General features: G+C 37.3%; 1 protein-coding gene across 1 annotated transcript; it reads left to right on the top strand.

The window, feature by feature from the left end:
• The first annotated feature begins 284 nt into the window (after nucleotides 1–284).
• LOC117298222 (centromere protein I-like) lies at nucleotides 285–13,251 on the top strand. Its single transcript, XM_033781352.1, has 17 exons — nucleotides 285–560; nucleotides 1,519–1,666; nucleotides 2,438–2,575; nucleotides 3,677–3,795; nucleotides 4,330–4,437; nucleotides 4,919–5,014; nucleotides 5,140–5,364; nucleotides 6,474–6,644; nucleotides 7,070–7,190; nucleotides 7,802–7,887; nucleotides 8,245–8,362; nucleotides 9,175–9,385; nucleotides 9,921–10,074; nucleotides 10,280–10,404; nucleotides 10,796–10,862; nucleotides 11,532–11,750; nucleotides 12,181–13,251. The coding sequence occupies exons 2-17, from the start codon at nucleotides 1,543–1,545 to the stop codon at nucleotides 12,349–12,351; spliced, it is 2,253 nt and encodes a 750-aa protein (XP_033637243.1). The 5' UTR covers nucleotides 285–560; nucleotides 1,519–1,542; the 3' UTR covers nucleotides 12,352–13,251.
• The last annotated feature ends 3,651 nt before the right edge of the window (nucleotides 13,252–16,902 follow it).

The raw sequence follows: 16,902 nt of genomic DNA, 5'->3' as shown, positions 1-16,902 counted from the left end.
AGTGTGGCTTGGCTAAGCCCAATTTTTTCTATGATCTATTGCAACATATATAGGATTTTAGGCATTGCAACCTGTTAGTGAACTCACCCTAAGGATCACTTAATGATAGGGGTTTCATTGATTTTTTTTTTTAATTCAACGCAATAACACAGAAAGTGTCAGTAATTTTTTAAAAAGAAACATGTATCATTCGACCGGCCCCTTCTTCTCTCGCATGTTTATACGCCCCCATTTTGGTTTATGTCAAAAGAGGGCGCTGTGTAACTGCTGATTTGTTTCGATTCTCAAAAAGTGCGGAAAATAAATAGAGTTCAACATCGTAACGCTAACGGTATTTCAAAACAAAGTTATGTTCGGATATTTCCAATGCCACCTTCATAGAAAGTTGACAGTATACATGATATAGTTTTTGGGAAACGCTGAGAAGTTGTATTTGTCTGGAATTCATGATGTATCTTGACTGAGTTAGAGTTCGCTTTGGTGAGCGATTGTTATTGTATTTGTATGAACTGATAACTTAGTAAGCGGTTGGCCGTCCATTTCCGACACTAATTTGTGAGGTAAGTTTCAAATGGTATGGTATTTTAAAAACCACACCCGCCGTTTGTGTTAAAAACTTCCCTTGTACATCTTTTGTAACGTTATCATCATGTCATCATAAAAATCCTTTTCCAGCTGCAATTTTTACAACTAAGTTAAATTCCAAAAATAAAGTTTAGGCCTAAATTAATTAATTTTTAAGCATCAATTCTAGTTTCCTACTACGTACTGCTGGTAGTAGTACTACTCTACTACCTAGTACTGTATTATTACTTAATACTAGAACATGAAAAAGTAATGGCATTAATGCAGCTACTTTTAAAATTATAAAGAGATGGGCTCAAGAACCCTCCCTGGTCTGGATCTGGATAATAACAATAACATGGAGCAATAAACGGATCAATATTGAGCAATAAACTTTCCGTATGGCGCCACCACCTTTTCACCCTTTTTCACAAAAAGGATATCTCATTGAGGTAACATATCGAATGAAAAAGTGGTGGTGCCATACGGAAACTTTTCCCAATAAACTAGTCTATAATAGTTAATTGCTCCATGATAATAAGTACAACAGCTACTCAGGTTTCGTCTTACTCTTTTTCCTAATCAAAAATTTAAAAAATAAACTTAACATTCCGATCTGGGCCAGTATGGACTTTCATATTGAATGAAAAAGTGGTGGCGCTATACGGAAACTCTTCTGATTTTAGCATCAGGCATATAAATCAGACAAATGAGATGCACAACTATTTTTGGTTCTGGTGGGTCTTGTTAAATAAAATCTGGTCTACAAAATTGGAGCTACAAAACAAGCTCTCAAGTCTTCGGGATCTTCCCCCACAATTAAAAGTTATAAAACCCTGATTAAAACGCGTAATTTATTTATCTGCTTATTTTTTGGACATTTTTGCCAGCATAAGTCAGATACAGTTATTGATCAGATTTGTATTTTATTTATTTTAAATTTACAAACAACAGATTGCAGAGTTGCCAACCCTAACAATGGCAACCCCGGCAGCAGAGAAGCGTAAATCACCAAACAGTCTAAACACTAGTAGTAAAAGTTCTGCAACCGACCAAGGGAGTTCATACACCGTCAGTATGGCTATCAAGTTTTTCAAAAATGGTGAGTGAATAGACCTCAATATTTAATTTTACTGCAAAAAACAAGTTAATGGCCTGAGGTTTCGACCCTAGAAGAGTCTTCTTTCTCGAAATGACAACACAAAGTAATTATGTGTGGAAATACATTAATAGAGAGAGAAAAGAATAAAAAAAATAAATAAAAAATGATAAGCAATGGGTAAACAATGAATAGGGAGACAAAGGGAGGGGCGGTTGGATGGAAGGGGCGGGTTTGACCACAAGAAGATGGAAACACAAAGGGCAAAATCTAGGGTGTCCAGAGGTAGAACAAGTAATTAATTAGTGTTTGAGGCAGGCTGAATGAGGCAGGCTTTCTGCGGGGAAAAGGAGAAGCCAAGAACAAAATGTTATTAGTCATTTCCTTATTGGATGTTCAGACCCATGGTGTTGAAAGGTCTGAAGGTGCCTTATCCACAGTTTAAATATTTTTGTCGACCAGCTCTTACCCCCAAACAACATGATCGTTGTACTCCAACCACCCTAAAAATGCACTTGCTTTAATACATTTTGAGTAAAGAGGTTCTTAAAGTGAAATTCCTGTTTAATTGGAAAGATACTTGTTCCCTATAAATTGAAATTATAATCTAATCATGTATTTTTTTAAATAAATGATACGATTTGACCAAAATTAGAGCGCGAGTTGGTTGGAGTATGAGTTGACCTGTTTCATTCTTATACCTTTTGTTGCCTCCCCCCCCCCCATCGCCCGTTATTTAGGATAATTAATATCTCTGGATTTTCTCTTTCAAAGATGTTTCCAACAGGAAGGTCCGAGGGAATGCAGCTTTAATCCTAGCCATTCAACAAGTTGAGCTAACTGCTAAGAGGGAAGGCTTGACAGCTAGGGACATCTCTCAACTTCTTGACGTGGCTGCGTCTTCAAAGTTTTGTGAGTGTTAAATGCATCAAAGAATAAGAAAAAACTAAAGTCCTAAACTCCAGTTGAAAAGTCTATTAAAGACACTAGACACCAGGCCTGATACTTCACGGAGACAACAGAGGCGATTGCCTCCATCGCCCCTTGTCATTGCCTTGGTGCCCTTGAAATGCTCCAGTAGAAATTTACAATTACCTCATAGGGTGCCCTTTGCCAAAGAGAAAATGCTTGGTGCCCTTGCCTTTTCAAAAACGAAGCATACAGGCCTGAGACACCTTTGGTAATTGTCAAAGACCAGTCTTCTCATTTGGTGTAACTCAACATATGCACAAAATAACAAACCTGCGAAAAATTTACCTCATTTGGTCTTCGAAGTTGCGAGATAATAATAGAAAATGCCCTTTTCACACGAAGTTGATTGCTTTCAGATGCTTGGTTTCAGGACCTCAAAATCCAATTCTGAGGTCTCGAAATCAAATTTGTGGAAAATTACTTCTTTCTCAAAAACTACGTTACTTCAGAGGGAGCCGTTTCTCACAATATTTTATAATATCAACAGCTCTCCATTACTCGTTACCAAGTAAGACTTAAAGGCAGTGAACACCATTGGTAATTCTTCAAAATAATTACTAGCATAAAACCTTACTTGGTAACGAGTAATGGGGAGAGGTTGGTAGTATAACACATTGTGAGAAACGGCTCCCTCTGGAGTAACGTAGTTTTTGCGAAAGAAGTAATTTATCTTCAAAATAATTAAATTTTATTTTGAGACCTCAGAATTAGATTTTGAGGTCTTGAAATCAAGCATCTGAAAGCACACAACTTTGTGTGACAGGGGAGTTTTTTTCTTCCATTATTCACTCGCAACTTCGTAGACCAATTGAGTTTAATTTTTCACAGGTTATTTTATTTATATGTTGAGATACACCAAGTGAGAAGACTGGTCTTTGACAATTACCAATAGTGTCAAGTGTCTTTAAGTCAGCCTTGTACTCAATAAAATTGTCCTACTGTTTTGTAAGGACCAAATATTGTGCCTGTCAGTACCATAATCCTTTCGGTTGGTAATCAGTTTGTTACGGCTTACTCTATTTTCTCTTTTGGATGATTTAGCGGACTCCATCAGTTCCCGCCTCATCAAGAGTCTCCTCCCATCAGATAAGATTCCTCAAGAAGCTGTGATTAAAGCAGTGTCATGGATGTGCACCAATAAACCTTCAAATGAAATACAGGTAGCTACATGTTCTTTTAATGGCACTGGACACCTTTGGTAATTGTCAAAGACCAGTTTTCTGACTTGGTGTATCCCAACATATGCGTAAAATAACAAAACTACGAACATTTTGGCTCAATTTGTCGAGTTGCAAGAGAATAATGAAATAAAAAACACCCTTGATGCACAAAATTGTGTACTTTCAGCACTGTTCAGATGCCTAATAAAAGGCTTCAGGTCTCAAGTCCTTAATATTTTCGGGTGAGAAATTGCCTCTTTCTTAAAAACAACGTTACTTCAGGGGGAGCCGTTACTCGCAATGTTTAATACTATTAACGGCTCTCAATTACCAATAGTGTCAAGTGCTTTTAAAGGGAAGGTATGTGTTTGGTAATCACTCTTAAAATGATTGGCCATATGATTGGTTAGAAGCCTACAGCAGCTTTCAATAAGTTTAAAAAACATTGCACTTCGAAGTAATGTGGTTATTGAAAAAGAAATATGGACAAGTTTGTCACAACCTTGCGATTTTGTTCCTTCTTTCAACTTTCAGGGTTTGTTGCTGAAATGGATGATATTGACCTACGACCTTTTGGATGGAAGTGACGACCTCCATGCCTTGTATGGGATCCTATTCCATTTTGTGGAGAATGACGTTCTGGTAAGCTGCATGCTGAGACTTGTTTCCACAGTTGGGGGCAAACTCCTTCCCTTAACAATTAGTGTCCAAAATATATACATGCATATAAGGCCAAGGGTTCAGATCCCAGTCGTGACACTTGTGTCCCTGAGCAAGACACTTAACTATAATTGCTTCTCTCCACCCAGGGGTAAATGGGTACCTGTGAGGGCAGAGATGGTTCTTTTTATTAATCGAGCTTAGTAGAGCATTTGTTGCACAGGCTGTATACTCCGCAGGGAGCTGAGATGGTTTAAGGAATGAACTAAATGGCCCAGTGACCAGGGGTAAAAATGATGGAAGTGTTTGAGAAGCCCTTCGGGTGTGAAAAGCGGTATATATTAAAACTTGTTTATTGTTTTATTTACCGAACTTGGTCTGTTGCGCTTGGCCACGATTCGCCACATATTAATCAACTACAAACAACTATTTAACACAGTTTACTTTGTCTGTCGCCCCCCAGTGTCCTCAAGTCTGTCATCTGCTATACCTTCTCACAAGGAAACAAGACGTTCTTGCTTTTAGAGTTCACCGCCTTCTTAGTCTTCAGAAGAGAGTGGTAAGATCAACCTGTTGAAATGAAAAAATTTTTTCGTCATGACCAAAAATTTGAAAAAAGAATATTGTTCGACAAGATGATGTTTGCATAATCAAAACCGAGAATTTTCTCTTATAATTTTTCAGGGAGTCCAACCTCACATCACAGGCTTACTCTCAGTCTACAAGATGTACCGCCCCCATCTTGTTTCCCTGGTGGCTCCGCCCACTCAGAGGGTGTACTTTCGTCTGACTGTTAAGGCGTGGTCAGCGGAGGTCGACAAGGTCAAAGAGCGGTTACGGAATCGTGAAGAAGGCTCAGAGGCTGCTGCTCTGGAGAGGTTGCATGGTCCTGCGCAAGAGTCAACACAGGTTCGTAATTATAATCTTTATCCCCCATACAATACTATACAAATAATTCATGTTTATGAGTGCAATTTTAAGAATATTTCTACGAGTTAAAATATGGAATGTGCTCGAGTTGAATTGAACATTCTCTCTTCCGTATACCAACCAGGGTTCTAGTGGATGATACCCATGCCAACATCCCTACAGACTGTGAAGGGGGTAACCCTGTTTCAGCCCAAGGAGTGTGTGGCAACGAGCCCTGGTGGCAGTTGATTAGGGTCAATAGCCAAAATCAGGGCCTAAGTTCGTGGCTCTGCGCTGGCTGTGTAAGAGTACGCTTGCGCACATGCAAAATCTCCCTGCTAAACCGGAAATACTCTTGACATAACCGGAAATACTCTTGACATAAGCGCAGAATTCCCTGCTTCCGTAAGAAGAGCCATGAAATTGGGCCAGGTTAGTGGAGCCCTGCTGGCCTTGAAGAGACCGTCTGTTGCAACCACTCCTAAACAAATATTTTACAAAAATTTAAAAATAATAATAAATAATAATAATAATGAGAACTTATAAAGCGCCCAAATCCATCAAAGTGCTCATGGCGCTAAATACAAAGAATAATATTTACATGTACAATAACCAAAATTGAAACGTAAGCCTAAGCTAAGAAGAAATCCAGAACATGTTTTTGAAGAGAAATACAATACAAATGCAATATCAAAGAAAACATCGAAGGGTAGAAATCAAACCATTTTCTCAAATACTTGGTTGAAAAGATGTGTCTTAAGGTTTTTCTTAAATTGTGTTAAAGAAACGGATGATTTTACTAGTGATGGCAATTTGTTCCATAGGCGTGGGGCAGCATGTGAGAAAGATCGTGTCTCCCCATGAATGATTGGATATGGGCTCAATAAGGAGACTAGAATTGTAAGACCGGAGTTTGCGAGGAGGATTGTATGGTTTGAGTAGATCATCAATATATGCAGGGGCATTGTTGGTGAGTGATTTATACACAAAAAGCAGAAGTTTATACTTAACTCTACTGCTTACGGCTAACCAGTGTAATTCTACGAGGTAAGGTGGAAAAGGGTTTGATCAACAATTTTTATTTCTTTTCTTTTTTTCCGCTTCTCTAGAAATCCAAGAAGAAGAAGATAGAGGTCATCCCCAAGGTCAGTTCCTCGCTGATGTCACAAGATGGATCAGGGGATGCTGGTTACCAACTACCTGGTTCCCCTCAGGGCAAAGTACCCCTGCAACACATCAAGACGTTTGAGGACTTACTACAAAATATGAATAGATTGGAGGTAAATGAGAGTATAGATTTGAGTATTTTTGTTGAATGGGAAGGTATATGTTTGGGAATCACTCTTTAAACTAATGGCAATAAAAAGTACAACAATTGTTTTGATGGTATACAGGGTTTTAAAATCATTTCACTGTGAAGTACTGTGGTATTGGACAAATTAATCAGTTTATAATATTTTATTCTGAGAAGTGTTACTGACAGCATGGAGCTATGCTGACAGTAACATATCTCAAGTTGTGTATTTCAATTACGGATTATTCTTTCTGTGCAGACAAAAACACTCCATATCTCAAAAACTCGACCACATTTTGAGATTAAATATTCACAGATTAGTTTTATTGTACACATCTGCATTTACGCAGGATAAAAACAAATAGTATACATTGCCTTTAAATTCAATGTGCTTTTTATGATTTGTTTCAGCTACCTGGTCAGATAGCGGCAGTATTAGAATCCCCGTACCTCCAGCATGCTATCTGTTGCCATTCAGAACAACACACTGTACAAAGATTAAGCTTCTGGCTTTATCAAGTCTTACATCAAGGTAAGGCGTCTCCTAACACAAGAAAAACACTTCCACTCTGGTTACGGTTCGAATCCCTCCTGAGCAGTATGCCTGTGGATTTTGTTTCCATGACCTGTGCTGAGCTTCATGAAGCCTGTAAGCACAAAAACTTGCTAAACACAGAAAAGTATTGCTTAGTAGAAGTAGGTTGCCAGCCAAAATTAAATTAAATTTACATTACAGTGACTGGTGCCCCACCACTCAGTCTTTTGCTAAGCAAAGAAATTTGTCAAGCAGTATTTTCTGCTGAACAGCTTTAAGAATCTGGCCCCTGGGGAGGGGCACTAAAGCACAGTTTATACTTCATGTGAAAGCTAAAGCAAAGCAATTTTTTTGCTTCATAATTAGAGAAAAAAACCGGTATGTGCCGATTGTTGCTTCACCTGTAGGTTGACGATTGTTGCGTTACCTGTAGGTTGAAAAAAGCAATGACCCTTTCTATACAAATTATTGACCAGTAAGTTTTCAAATCTCTTATCTGCACACATTTTCCGTGGTTGTTTGCTCATGTTAAATCAGTACAGAGAGAGTTTTTTTTTAAGACACAAAATAATATGCAATCATTTGACTTGTGTATTTTTGTTTTCTAGAACTACTGGATAACTCATCGGATGGTCCCAACTCAAGAGCAGAGAGATTGCTTCAGACTCTGATCAACTTTACCGACTTCTTGCACGTAAGAGACTGCCCAAATATTTCAACATTTTCAAGGTCCTTTTCAAGACCACTTTCCTCGCCGAAAGTTGTACTCAGATCTTCCACCTTTTGCTAAATCTGCAGAAAGTTCCCTGAAAACAAACCAATCTTTCCGTATTCAGATGAATATGGATATTTTGTTCCCTGGTTCCCTTTTATAAAGTACCGGTCCCACTGGTCTTTTTAAACCGTCACCCTGACGAGATGAAAACCAGAAGTCAAATAAGAATTGGATTCAAATAAGAATTATTGAAAAGAAATTCGAATTTTGTGAAAGTTTGCTAAATTTTCAATTTCTAACTGATTCTGTTGTACCCTACCGCTGTTTCATATACAGGAAGACGTTCCAGTGTGTGAAAACTTTCTGGTCAAGTATCTCCACACATGGAACGGTTCAGATTATAGGCCATACATCCTGAGGCTCATCACCAGATTCAGAATGTACCCGTTCCAGAGTAAGTTTACGTTTTTCGATTTAAAGGCATGGACACTATTGGTAATTACTTAAAATAATTGTAAGCATGAAAAATTACTTGGTAACAAGCAATGGAGAGCTGTTGATAGTATAAAACATTGTGAGAAACGGCTGCCTCTGAAGTAATGTTTTTCACTAAAATATTTGAATTTGATTTTGAGACCTCAGATTTAGATTTTTTTGAGGTCCCGAAATCAAGCATCTGAAAGCACACAACTGCATGTGACAAGGATGATCTTTCGTTCGTTATTATCTTGCAACTTCAACGACGAACTGAGTTCAAATTTTCACAGGCTTGTTATTTTGTGCATATGTTGAGATACACCAAGTGAGAAGACTGGTCTTTGACAATTACCAATAGTGTACAGTGCCTTTGAATTCAAGCAATCTTGGTTGTCTAGGTGGTGAGACACTGCTCTAGAATTGCACAGGTCGTGAGTTCAAATCCCACCCAAATTATATGCCTGTGATTTTATTTTGTTCATAGAACTAGGTAGAGTACTGAGTATACAATGCTAACACACATCGGTGTGTGTGGGTAAAACCAAAGTCAATATTCTTCATCCCAGACCGATCCAGTAGGCTCCGCCCACGACGCACGTGTGAGTAAGAGCACATGGGGCTCTCCAATGCCTTTCTGCACAACTCTGCTGCGCGCGCAAAGATACGCGCATGCATGTCGGACCTTATTTGTCGGACCTTCGTTGCGTTGTGATTGGTCAATACGCAATGGGGCGGAGCTTAATGGATCTGTCTATTTTAACATTATTAATATTATTTACAACTTTCCAGAGTTGAACGACCTGATCCTTGAGCCGCTGCGGTCTTTATTCTTTTGCTCGTCCGTGTTCTTCAAGTGTCAGATCATCTACACACTGACGGAGCTTCTTCGTAACTACGTGTCCATCGAGCTCCCTCGCCATACCAACACAATCTGCAACCAAGCTGTTAAAGATGCTTCGGAGATCCAACACACAGGGGACTCTCTTCGTGCACAGACTCAGTAAGACCCTCCCCTCAACAAAAATAATAATTCAAAGGAACATTACAGAACTAAGTTATGCTAACAAAACAGTTGTTAGCAGTGTAAGCACTTTATGTAATTCACCCTATACATAAACTGACAAACCTGTAGAAGTTTGAGATCGATCGGCTATCTGGGTCACGAGAAAGTAGTGAAAACCGATAACACATTTTGCATGACATTGATGCAAAAAAGAAAAATGAATAAAATGCTAAACTCCAAATCTGTGATCTTAGGCAAGATTTTCTTCTTACCAATTCTGTAATGTTCCTTTAAGATGCAACATGACTTTCATACAGGTCCAGGTGCCATTCACTGCTTGTAGATCAACATATAATGGGGTCATTGTGATGGGGTCATTGTGATGGGGTCATTGTGATGGGGTCATTGTGATGGGGTCATTGTGATGCTATAAGAACAATTACCATAGGACACTTCTTATATGCAGAGAATTATGCTATTTATAAATTCATAATAATCATTGCTATTTCATTTTTTGTTTCGACTCTTTCAGAGTGTCCGTCTTCGAGGTACGTGTAGACAATTTCCAGGCTCTGCATACCATTCAAGAGTTGACGACGTACGTCGACAGAATCAGCGGTCTCGGACTCATTATTGAAAAAGACAACGTGCTACTCATGCATTATGTGCTAGAGTTCTTCGAATTGGTAAGATGGTTTTGACATCAACGTTTTGTTCCGTCAATTAAACTCATTTTTGTGGCTTGTCGTGGCTGAGCGGTCTGAATCACTGGACCCAAGCTCTGGTGTTGTCAGCAGCAAAAAGAAGGGGTTCGTGCCTGTATTCCTGGTTTGATTGGCTGCATATTGCAGCTACATATGAAGCCATTATTATTTTTATTATTATAAACAGATATCGTGTCTTCATCTACGATACGCAGTTCCTTTTGCGTACGTCCCGTCGTCTGGTACTTTCTACAGGGCTCTGTTTGCCAGTAACGCCATGTCCTGTTCTCGGCTCTGTAAAATCATCTGCAAGTATGTGTTTCTTAAGCTTTTGAGCAGTTTATTATGTTTAGCATAGCAGAAATCCGCCAGTTAGGGAGAATTTGCAAATCGCAGTAAAACAAATGTTGTATTTTGCTCTCAAAGTGAATTTTATAATTTCTTTGAGTTCTAGAATCAAAGAATCTTTTGTAATGGAAAGTTTGTTAAAACATTAAGTACCAGCACTAATACAAAGTCAGCCTAGTTTAGAGTAAAAAAAATACTCCTCCCCCCTGTTTTGTTTGATTTTTCTGTCATCAAATTGTACCGTTTATCTAGTATGAAAGATTTGTTCAAACTATCTTATTAAATTTGTTTGATTTTTTTAATTTTTTTTTTACAATTTTCATTAATTTCCCCCCCTTCCCCCCCCCTGTAATAGTTACAAAGATGCATTTCAAGCCCTGAAGAAGATGGTTTCCAATGAGGAGTCTGACCTTCTGTTCACGGTAAGATTGTTATTTATTTCTATCGTGCATTTCCTAAGAAATTGTCATTGCAATTTGAACATTGTTACCCCTAGTCACTGGGCCATTTATTTCATTCCTTATACCATTTCAGCTTCCTTGGGCAAATATCTGTTCTTCTATGTATGTAGCACACTATGCAAAATCAATCACAAGAACCATCTCTGCCCTCACAGGTACCCATTTACCCCTGGGTGAAGAGAAGCAATTATATTTAAGTTATGATCGGGATTCATAACTTGAGTCTAATGCACTAAAAATCTTGGCAACGACATGCCAATGTCTGGTACCATGACTTCATTGGTCACAAACACTAATTGCTGAATCACGATAATGAAGACTGGCTGAAATGTCACACAACTTTGGGCAAGCTTTTAGTGAACTTATTGGTTCAGAAAAGAGCTGTTAAAAACAAAAGCTCAATGTTTCGACTAGTGTTCCCTAGTTGTCTTTGGGAGTATTTTTTATCCCATATGCATGTATGACATGTAAAAACTCACAGTGTAATATTTGGTATCTTGAAAACTTGATGCAAAGAAACAATTAAATATTGAAATAATAAAACAACTTTTCATCTATTTCTTTCACAGAACTCGGGTAAGTACTGAGTATACAGTGCTAACACAATCGTTTCACCTTTCGTTATTTCAGAACATCATGAGGGATGGCATCCAGCTCCTTAACCAATACATCTTAGATATGAGCAACGCTTTGTGGAGAAACAAAGCTTTCCTTCACTCCAACAAGACGGTAGTCTTTGATATCCCAGTGACGACGTTACAGACGACTGGCGTTAAACACATCAACGAAGCATTCTCAATACATCTCCATATGGCCATGCTGCCGTTTGCCTGCAGTTTCCTCAAACAGGTCAGTTGGAGAGGCCAATGAGGCAGACTGGTGAAAGGGTTTGATACTTTTTGTACACCAAAAAATACTATGTCCACATATTTACATTAAACTTACCTGGTTTCAAGATAATGATGGTACAAAGCTTCCCTGATTGTACTACTTGCTGTGTCTCATGAGTGAAACCATGAGATTAACGTGCTGCCATTCTAGCAACTGGGCCCTCTGTTGGCGCTGTCCCTATTTTACCAATATCTTTGTTCAGGGTGACAGTCAAAAGCCATACAGCCATTCACTACCATGTAGCCAGGGATCCCACCCAAGTTTGTGATACAACCTTGGAAGAGGCAGCCGGGGATCACCTTAAAGGGGGTGCGACTTTTTATTTCAGATATCCCATGTGCTTTATTGTCTAATTTTAATTTTCCGTCATGTTTACTTATTTATTTAGACGCAGCCGAAAGGCAAGAAGGTTCATCCGAGCTTGATCAGATCATCAGAGCGAGACACCTACCTGGATTTCCTGAAGAGAGAACGCCTCGACGGAATCGTCTCTTTCATCAATACGTTCATCAAACGGAATGTGATCCATCCGACCCCACAGAAACAATCTAGTAAATGAAAGTGGGACAAACCGATTTGGAAGACCCATCGACCCGAAGGAACAACCGGCCAGAGAATGCAAAGACAAGGAAATAAGGTCAGATAAACAATGGAATAGTCTCTTTCATCAATACGTTCATCAAACGGAATCTGATCAATCCAACCCCACAGAAACAATCTAGTAAATAAAAGTAGTACCAACTAATCCGGAGGACCCATGGATTTGATTGGACGAATTGACTGGAAGTACCTGTTGACCAGAAAGACCCATCGGCCAGAGAATAACAGACCAACAAGGAAATGAGGTCAAATTCAAGCTAGCTCATGGTCAGAGATTCATCATGTTTAGAGTTCTCGCCCAGTGTGATCAAACTAAGGCCCAACTTCATAGAGCTGCTTCGGCAGTAAACATTGCTTATATAACAGTTTCTTGCTTAGCAGAAATGAGCTGGTAAGCGTAGTTTTGTCATGCTGAGCTTTTTTTGTGCACAAGCAGCTCTATTTTATTATAAAGCTGCTTGAGCACCAAGATTTTGCAGTAGCACCATCGCCATATCGCCATATCAAAGTATCAAGAGAGGGCGCTGTTGAACCCACACAAAGATATAGGCGATGCGTGCGCGAGTCGTGCATGACAACATACATCGCATAGCAAACTGCCCCATACTACTTCCCACAACACATTGCGGTTCTGAATCACGATAAACCTTATGTGTAAACATCATTTGAGAAGTGTGGGTTCTGAAAAGAACCAGTGGTTGACAGCTGGATTTTTTTAATCAGTAACCAAAAACCTCACCTGATTCATTCTCCAACGGGCAAAGTTTTAACCTTACCCAAGGTTAGCAATATAAATAAACATAATCTCTAATGCTTTTCAAGTTTAAAGGCACTGGATACTATTGGTAAATGCTCAAAATAGTTTTTAGTGATCAATGGAGAGATGTTGATAGTTAAAACATTGTGAGAGAGGGTTCCCTCTGAAGACTTTTCTCACTAAAATATTTGATTATCGAGACCTCAGAATTTTATTTCGGGGTCTCAAATTCAAGCATCTGAAAGCACACAACTTTGTGTGACAATGGTGTTTTTTCTTCCATAAGTACATGCAACTTCGACAACCAATGGAGCTCAAATTTGCACTGGTTTGTTATTTTAGATACGGCAAGTGAGGAGACTGGTCTTGACAATTACCAAAGGTGTCCATTGTCTTTAAGGTTAATAATATAAAAATAATATATCTATTGGAACAGGCTTTTCAGGTTTAGAAAGCTGCTTTGTTTGTTAACCTTCTCACTAATAAATATGTACATAAAGTTGTCAGTTTTATAGCAAGTAAGTGCAACAACTTCAGAGCAGGCACGTGAATTCTAAGGACTTTTCATGAATGCAGGATTTTCTCAAAACTGCTTTGAGTCTTCAAATTTTCTCAAAAGAAGTGAAGCCATCACCTAAAGGAAGAAAGAAATAATCCACATTGTGTCCAAACCTTTTATTTTGTGTATTTTGTAAGATGCACAGAATAAACCTCCTAAATTGTAATAATATTGAAGGTTCTGGATCCAGAATAATTTTCACATTTGACAAATTGTATCACCATTTAAAGATATTTATTTATTTGTTGGCTTAGTTGGCTGGATTTTTCTGTCACTGAAACTTGGCGAAAATTTCAACAGATTTTCCCTTCCTGCATTCTGTACAAACTTCCACCCATCTTTTTTAACAGTACATTAAAAAACAAGAAGAAATACAACCACTTCAAATGTTGTTATTTTGTTTCCTAATTTCCAAGTTTGATTTGATAATTTCTTATCCTTGCACCGATGTACATGTATATTAAGCACTTATTTTTTGCCTAATTATTTTCTAATTTCAATATTTCTGCAAAATTAGCCGAAATCATTGGTCAAGTTATATAAAAAGGCATCAGTAGTGCCTACTGCATCATTTTAGGGAATAAAACAGCAACATAAATTTTTGCCAAAAATTTATAAAAATGCTGGACTTACCCCTTATGATACTTTTTATTTTTTGGCCTAATTTTCAATTTCAATATTTCTGCAAAATTAGCTGAAATCAATGGTCAAGTTATATAAAATAGCCTTGTACACTTTTTCGGCAACAATTAAAAAGTTCACAAGGACTATAGCCTTGTACACTTTTTCAGCAACATTTAAAAAGTTCACAAGGCTTAATAGCCTTGTATTTTTTTTCGGCAACATTTAAAAAGTACACTTTTTCGGCAACATTTCAAAAGTTCACTTTTTCGGCAACATGTACACTTTTTAAGCAAAATGTGAAAATTTGAAAAGTTCACAAGGCTATAGCCTTTCGGCAACCATTAAAAAGTTCACAAGGACTATAGCCTTGTACACTTTTTAAGCAAAATTTGAAAAGTTCACAAGGTTATAGCCTTGTACACTTTTTCGGCGACATTTAAAAGTACACTTTTTCGGCAACATTTCAAAAGTTCACAAGGCTATAGCCTTGTACACTTTTTAAGCAAAATTTGAAAAGTTCACAAGGCTAAGCCTTGTACACTTTTTATGCAAAATTTGAAAAGTTCACAAGGCTATATATAGCCTTGTACACTTTTTAAGCAAAATTTGAAAAGTTCACAAGGCTAAGCCTTGTACACTTTTTAAGCAAAATTTGAAAAGTTCACAAGGCTATATATATAGCCTTGTACACTTTTTAAGCAAAATTTGAAAAGTTCACAAGGCTATATATAGCCTTGTACACTTTTTAAGCAAAATTTGAAAAGTTCACAAGGCTAAGCCTTGTACACTTTTTAAGCAAAATTTGAAAAGTTCACAAGGCTATATATAGCCTTGTACACTTTTTAAGCAAAATTTGAAAAGTTCACAAGGCTATATATATAGCCTTGTACACTTTTTAAGCAAAATTTGAAAAGTTCACAAGGCTATAGCCTTGTACACTTTTTAAGCAAAATTTGAAAAGTTCACAAGGCTATATATAGCCTTGTACAATTTTTAAGCAAAATTTGAAAAGTTCACAAGGCTACACTTTTTCGGCAACAATTAAAAAGTTCACAAGGCTATAGCCTCGTACACTTTTTAAGCAAAATTTGAAAAGTTCACAAGGTTATAGCCTTGTACACTTTTTCGTCGACATTTAAAAGTACACTTTTTCGGCAACATTTCAAAAGTTCACAAAGTTTTTACCTTGTACACTTTTTAAGGTAAATGTGAACATTGAAAAGTTCACAAGGTTATAGCCTTTTTCGGCAACAATTAAAAAGTTCACAAGGCTATAGCCTTGTACACTTTTTAGCAAAATTTGAAAAGTTCACAAGGCTAGGCCTTGTACACTTTTTAAGCAAAATTTGAAAAGTTCACAAGGCTATATATAGCCTTGTACACTTTTTAAGCAAAATTTGAAAAGTTCACAAGGCTATATATATAGCCTTGTACACTTTTTAAGCAAAATTTGAAAAGTTCACAAGGCTATAGCCTTGTACACTTTTTAAGCAAAATTTGAAAAGTTCACAAGGCTATATATAGCCTTGTACAATTTTTAAGCAAAATTTTAAAAGTTCACAAGCCTTGTCACTTTTTCGGCAACATTTAAAAAGTTCACACTTTTTAAGCAAAATTTGAACATTTGAAAGTTCACATGGTTATAGCCTTTCGGCAACCATTAAAAAGTTCACAAGGCTATGTACACTTTTTCGGCAACATTTAAATAGTTCACAAGGCTTGTACACTTTTTCGCCAACATTTAAATAGTTCACAAGGCCTTGTACACTTTTTCGGCAACATTTAAAAAGTTCACAAGGCCTTGTACACTTTTTAAGCAACATTTGAAAAGTTCACAAGATTAAAGCCTTGTACACTTTTTCAGCAACATTTAAATAGTTCACAAGGCCTTGTACACTTTTTAAGCAAAATTTGAAAGTTGTGAACTTTTCAAACTTTTCAATTTCAATATTTCTGCAAAATTAGCTGAAATCATTGGTCAAGTTATATAAAAAGGCATCAGTAATGCCTACTGCATCATTTTAGGGAATAAAACAGCAACATAAATTTTTGCCAAAAATTGATAAAAATGCTGAACTTACCCCTTATGATTCTTTTTATTTTTTGGCCTAATTTTTCAGTTTCAATATTTCTGCAAAATCAGCTGAAATCAATGGTCAAGTTATATAAAAAGGCATCAGTAGTGCCTACTGCATCATTTTAGGGAATAAAACAGCAACATAAATTTTTGCCAAAAATTGATAGAAATGCTGAACTTACCCCTTACGATTCTTTTTATTTTTTGGCCTAATTTTCAATTTCAATATTTCTGCAAAAACAGCTGAAATCAATGGTCAAGTTATATAAAAAGGCATCAGTAGTGCCTACTGCATCATTTTAGGGAATAAAACAGCAACATAAATTTTTGCCAAAAATTTATAAAAATGCTGAACTTACCCCTTATGATTCTTTTTATTTTTTGGCCTAATTTTCAAATTTTAATGTTTCACTATTCCAACAAAATCAGCTGAAATCATTGGTCAAATTTTGTAAAAGGGCTTCAGTCAAACATAATGCATCAACTTAAAATT

This window comes from Asterias rubens, chromosome 13 (genome assembly GCF_902459465.1).
Source record: "Asterias rubens chromosome 13, eAstRub1.3, whole genome shotgun sequence".
Taxonomy (NCBI): domain Eukaryota; kingdom Metazoa; phylum Echinodermata; class Asteroidea; order Forcipulatida; family Asteriidae; genus Asterias; species Asterias rubens.
This window is presented reverse-complemented; position numbering and strand designations above follow the sequence as displayed.

Bases quoted from the DNA above. Each gene is read 5' to 3' on its own strand.
- LOC117298222 (XM_033781352.1), top strand. From the start codon at position 1,543: ATGGCAACCCCGGCAGCAGAGAAGCGTAAATCACCAAACAGTCTAAAC. The intron at 7,191-7,801 runs GTAAGGCGTCTC...TTTGTTTTCTAG, and splicing joins TTATCAAGTCTTACATCAAG to AACTACTGGATAACTCATCG. The intron at 9,386-9,920 runs GTAAGACCCTCC...CGACTCTTTCAG, and splicing joins TCTCTTCGTGCACAGACTCA to AGTGTCCGTCTTCGAGGTAC.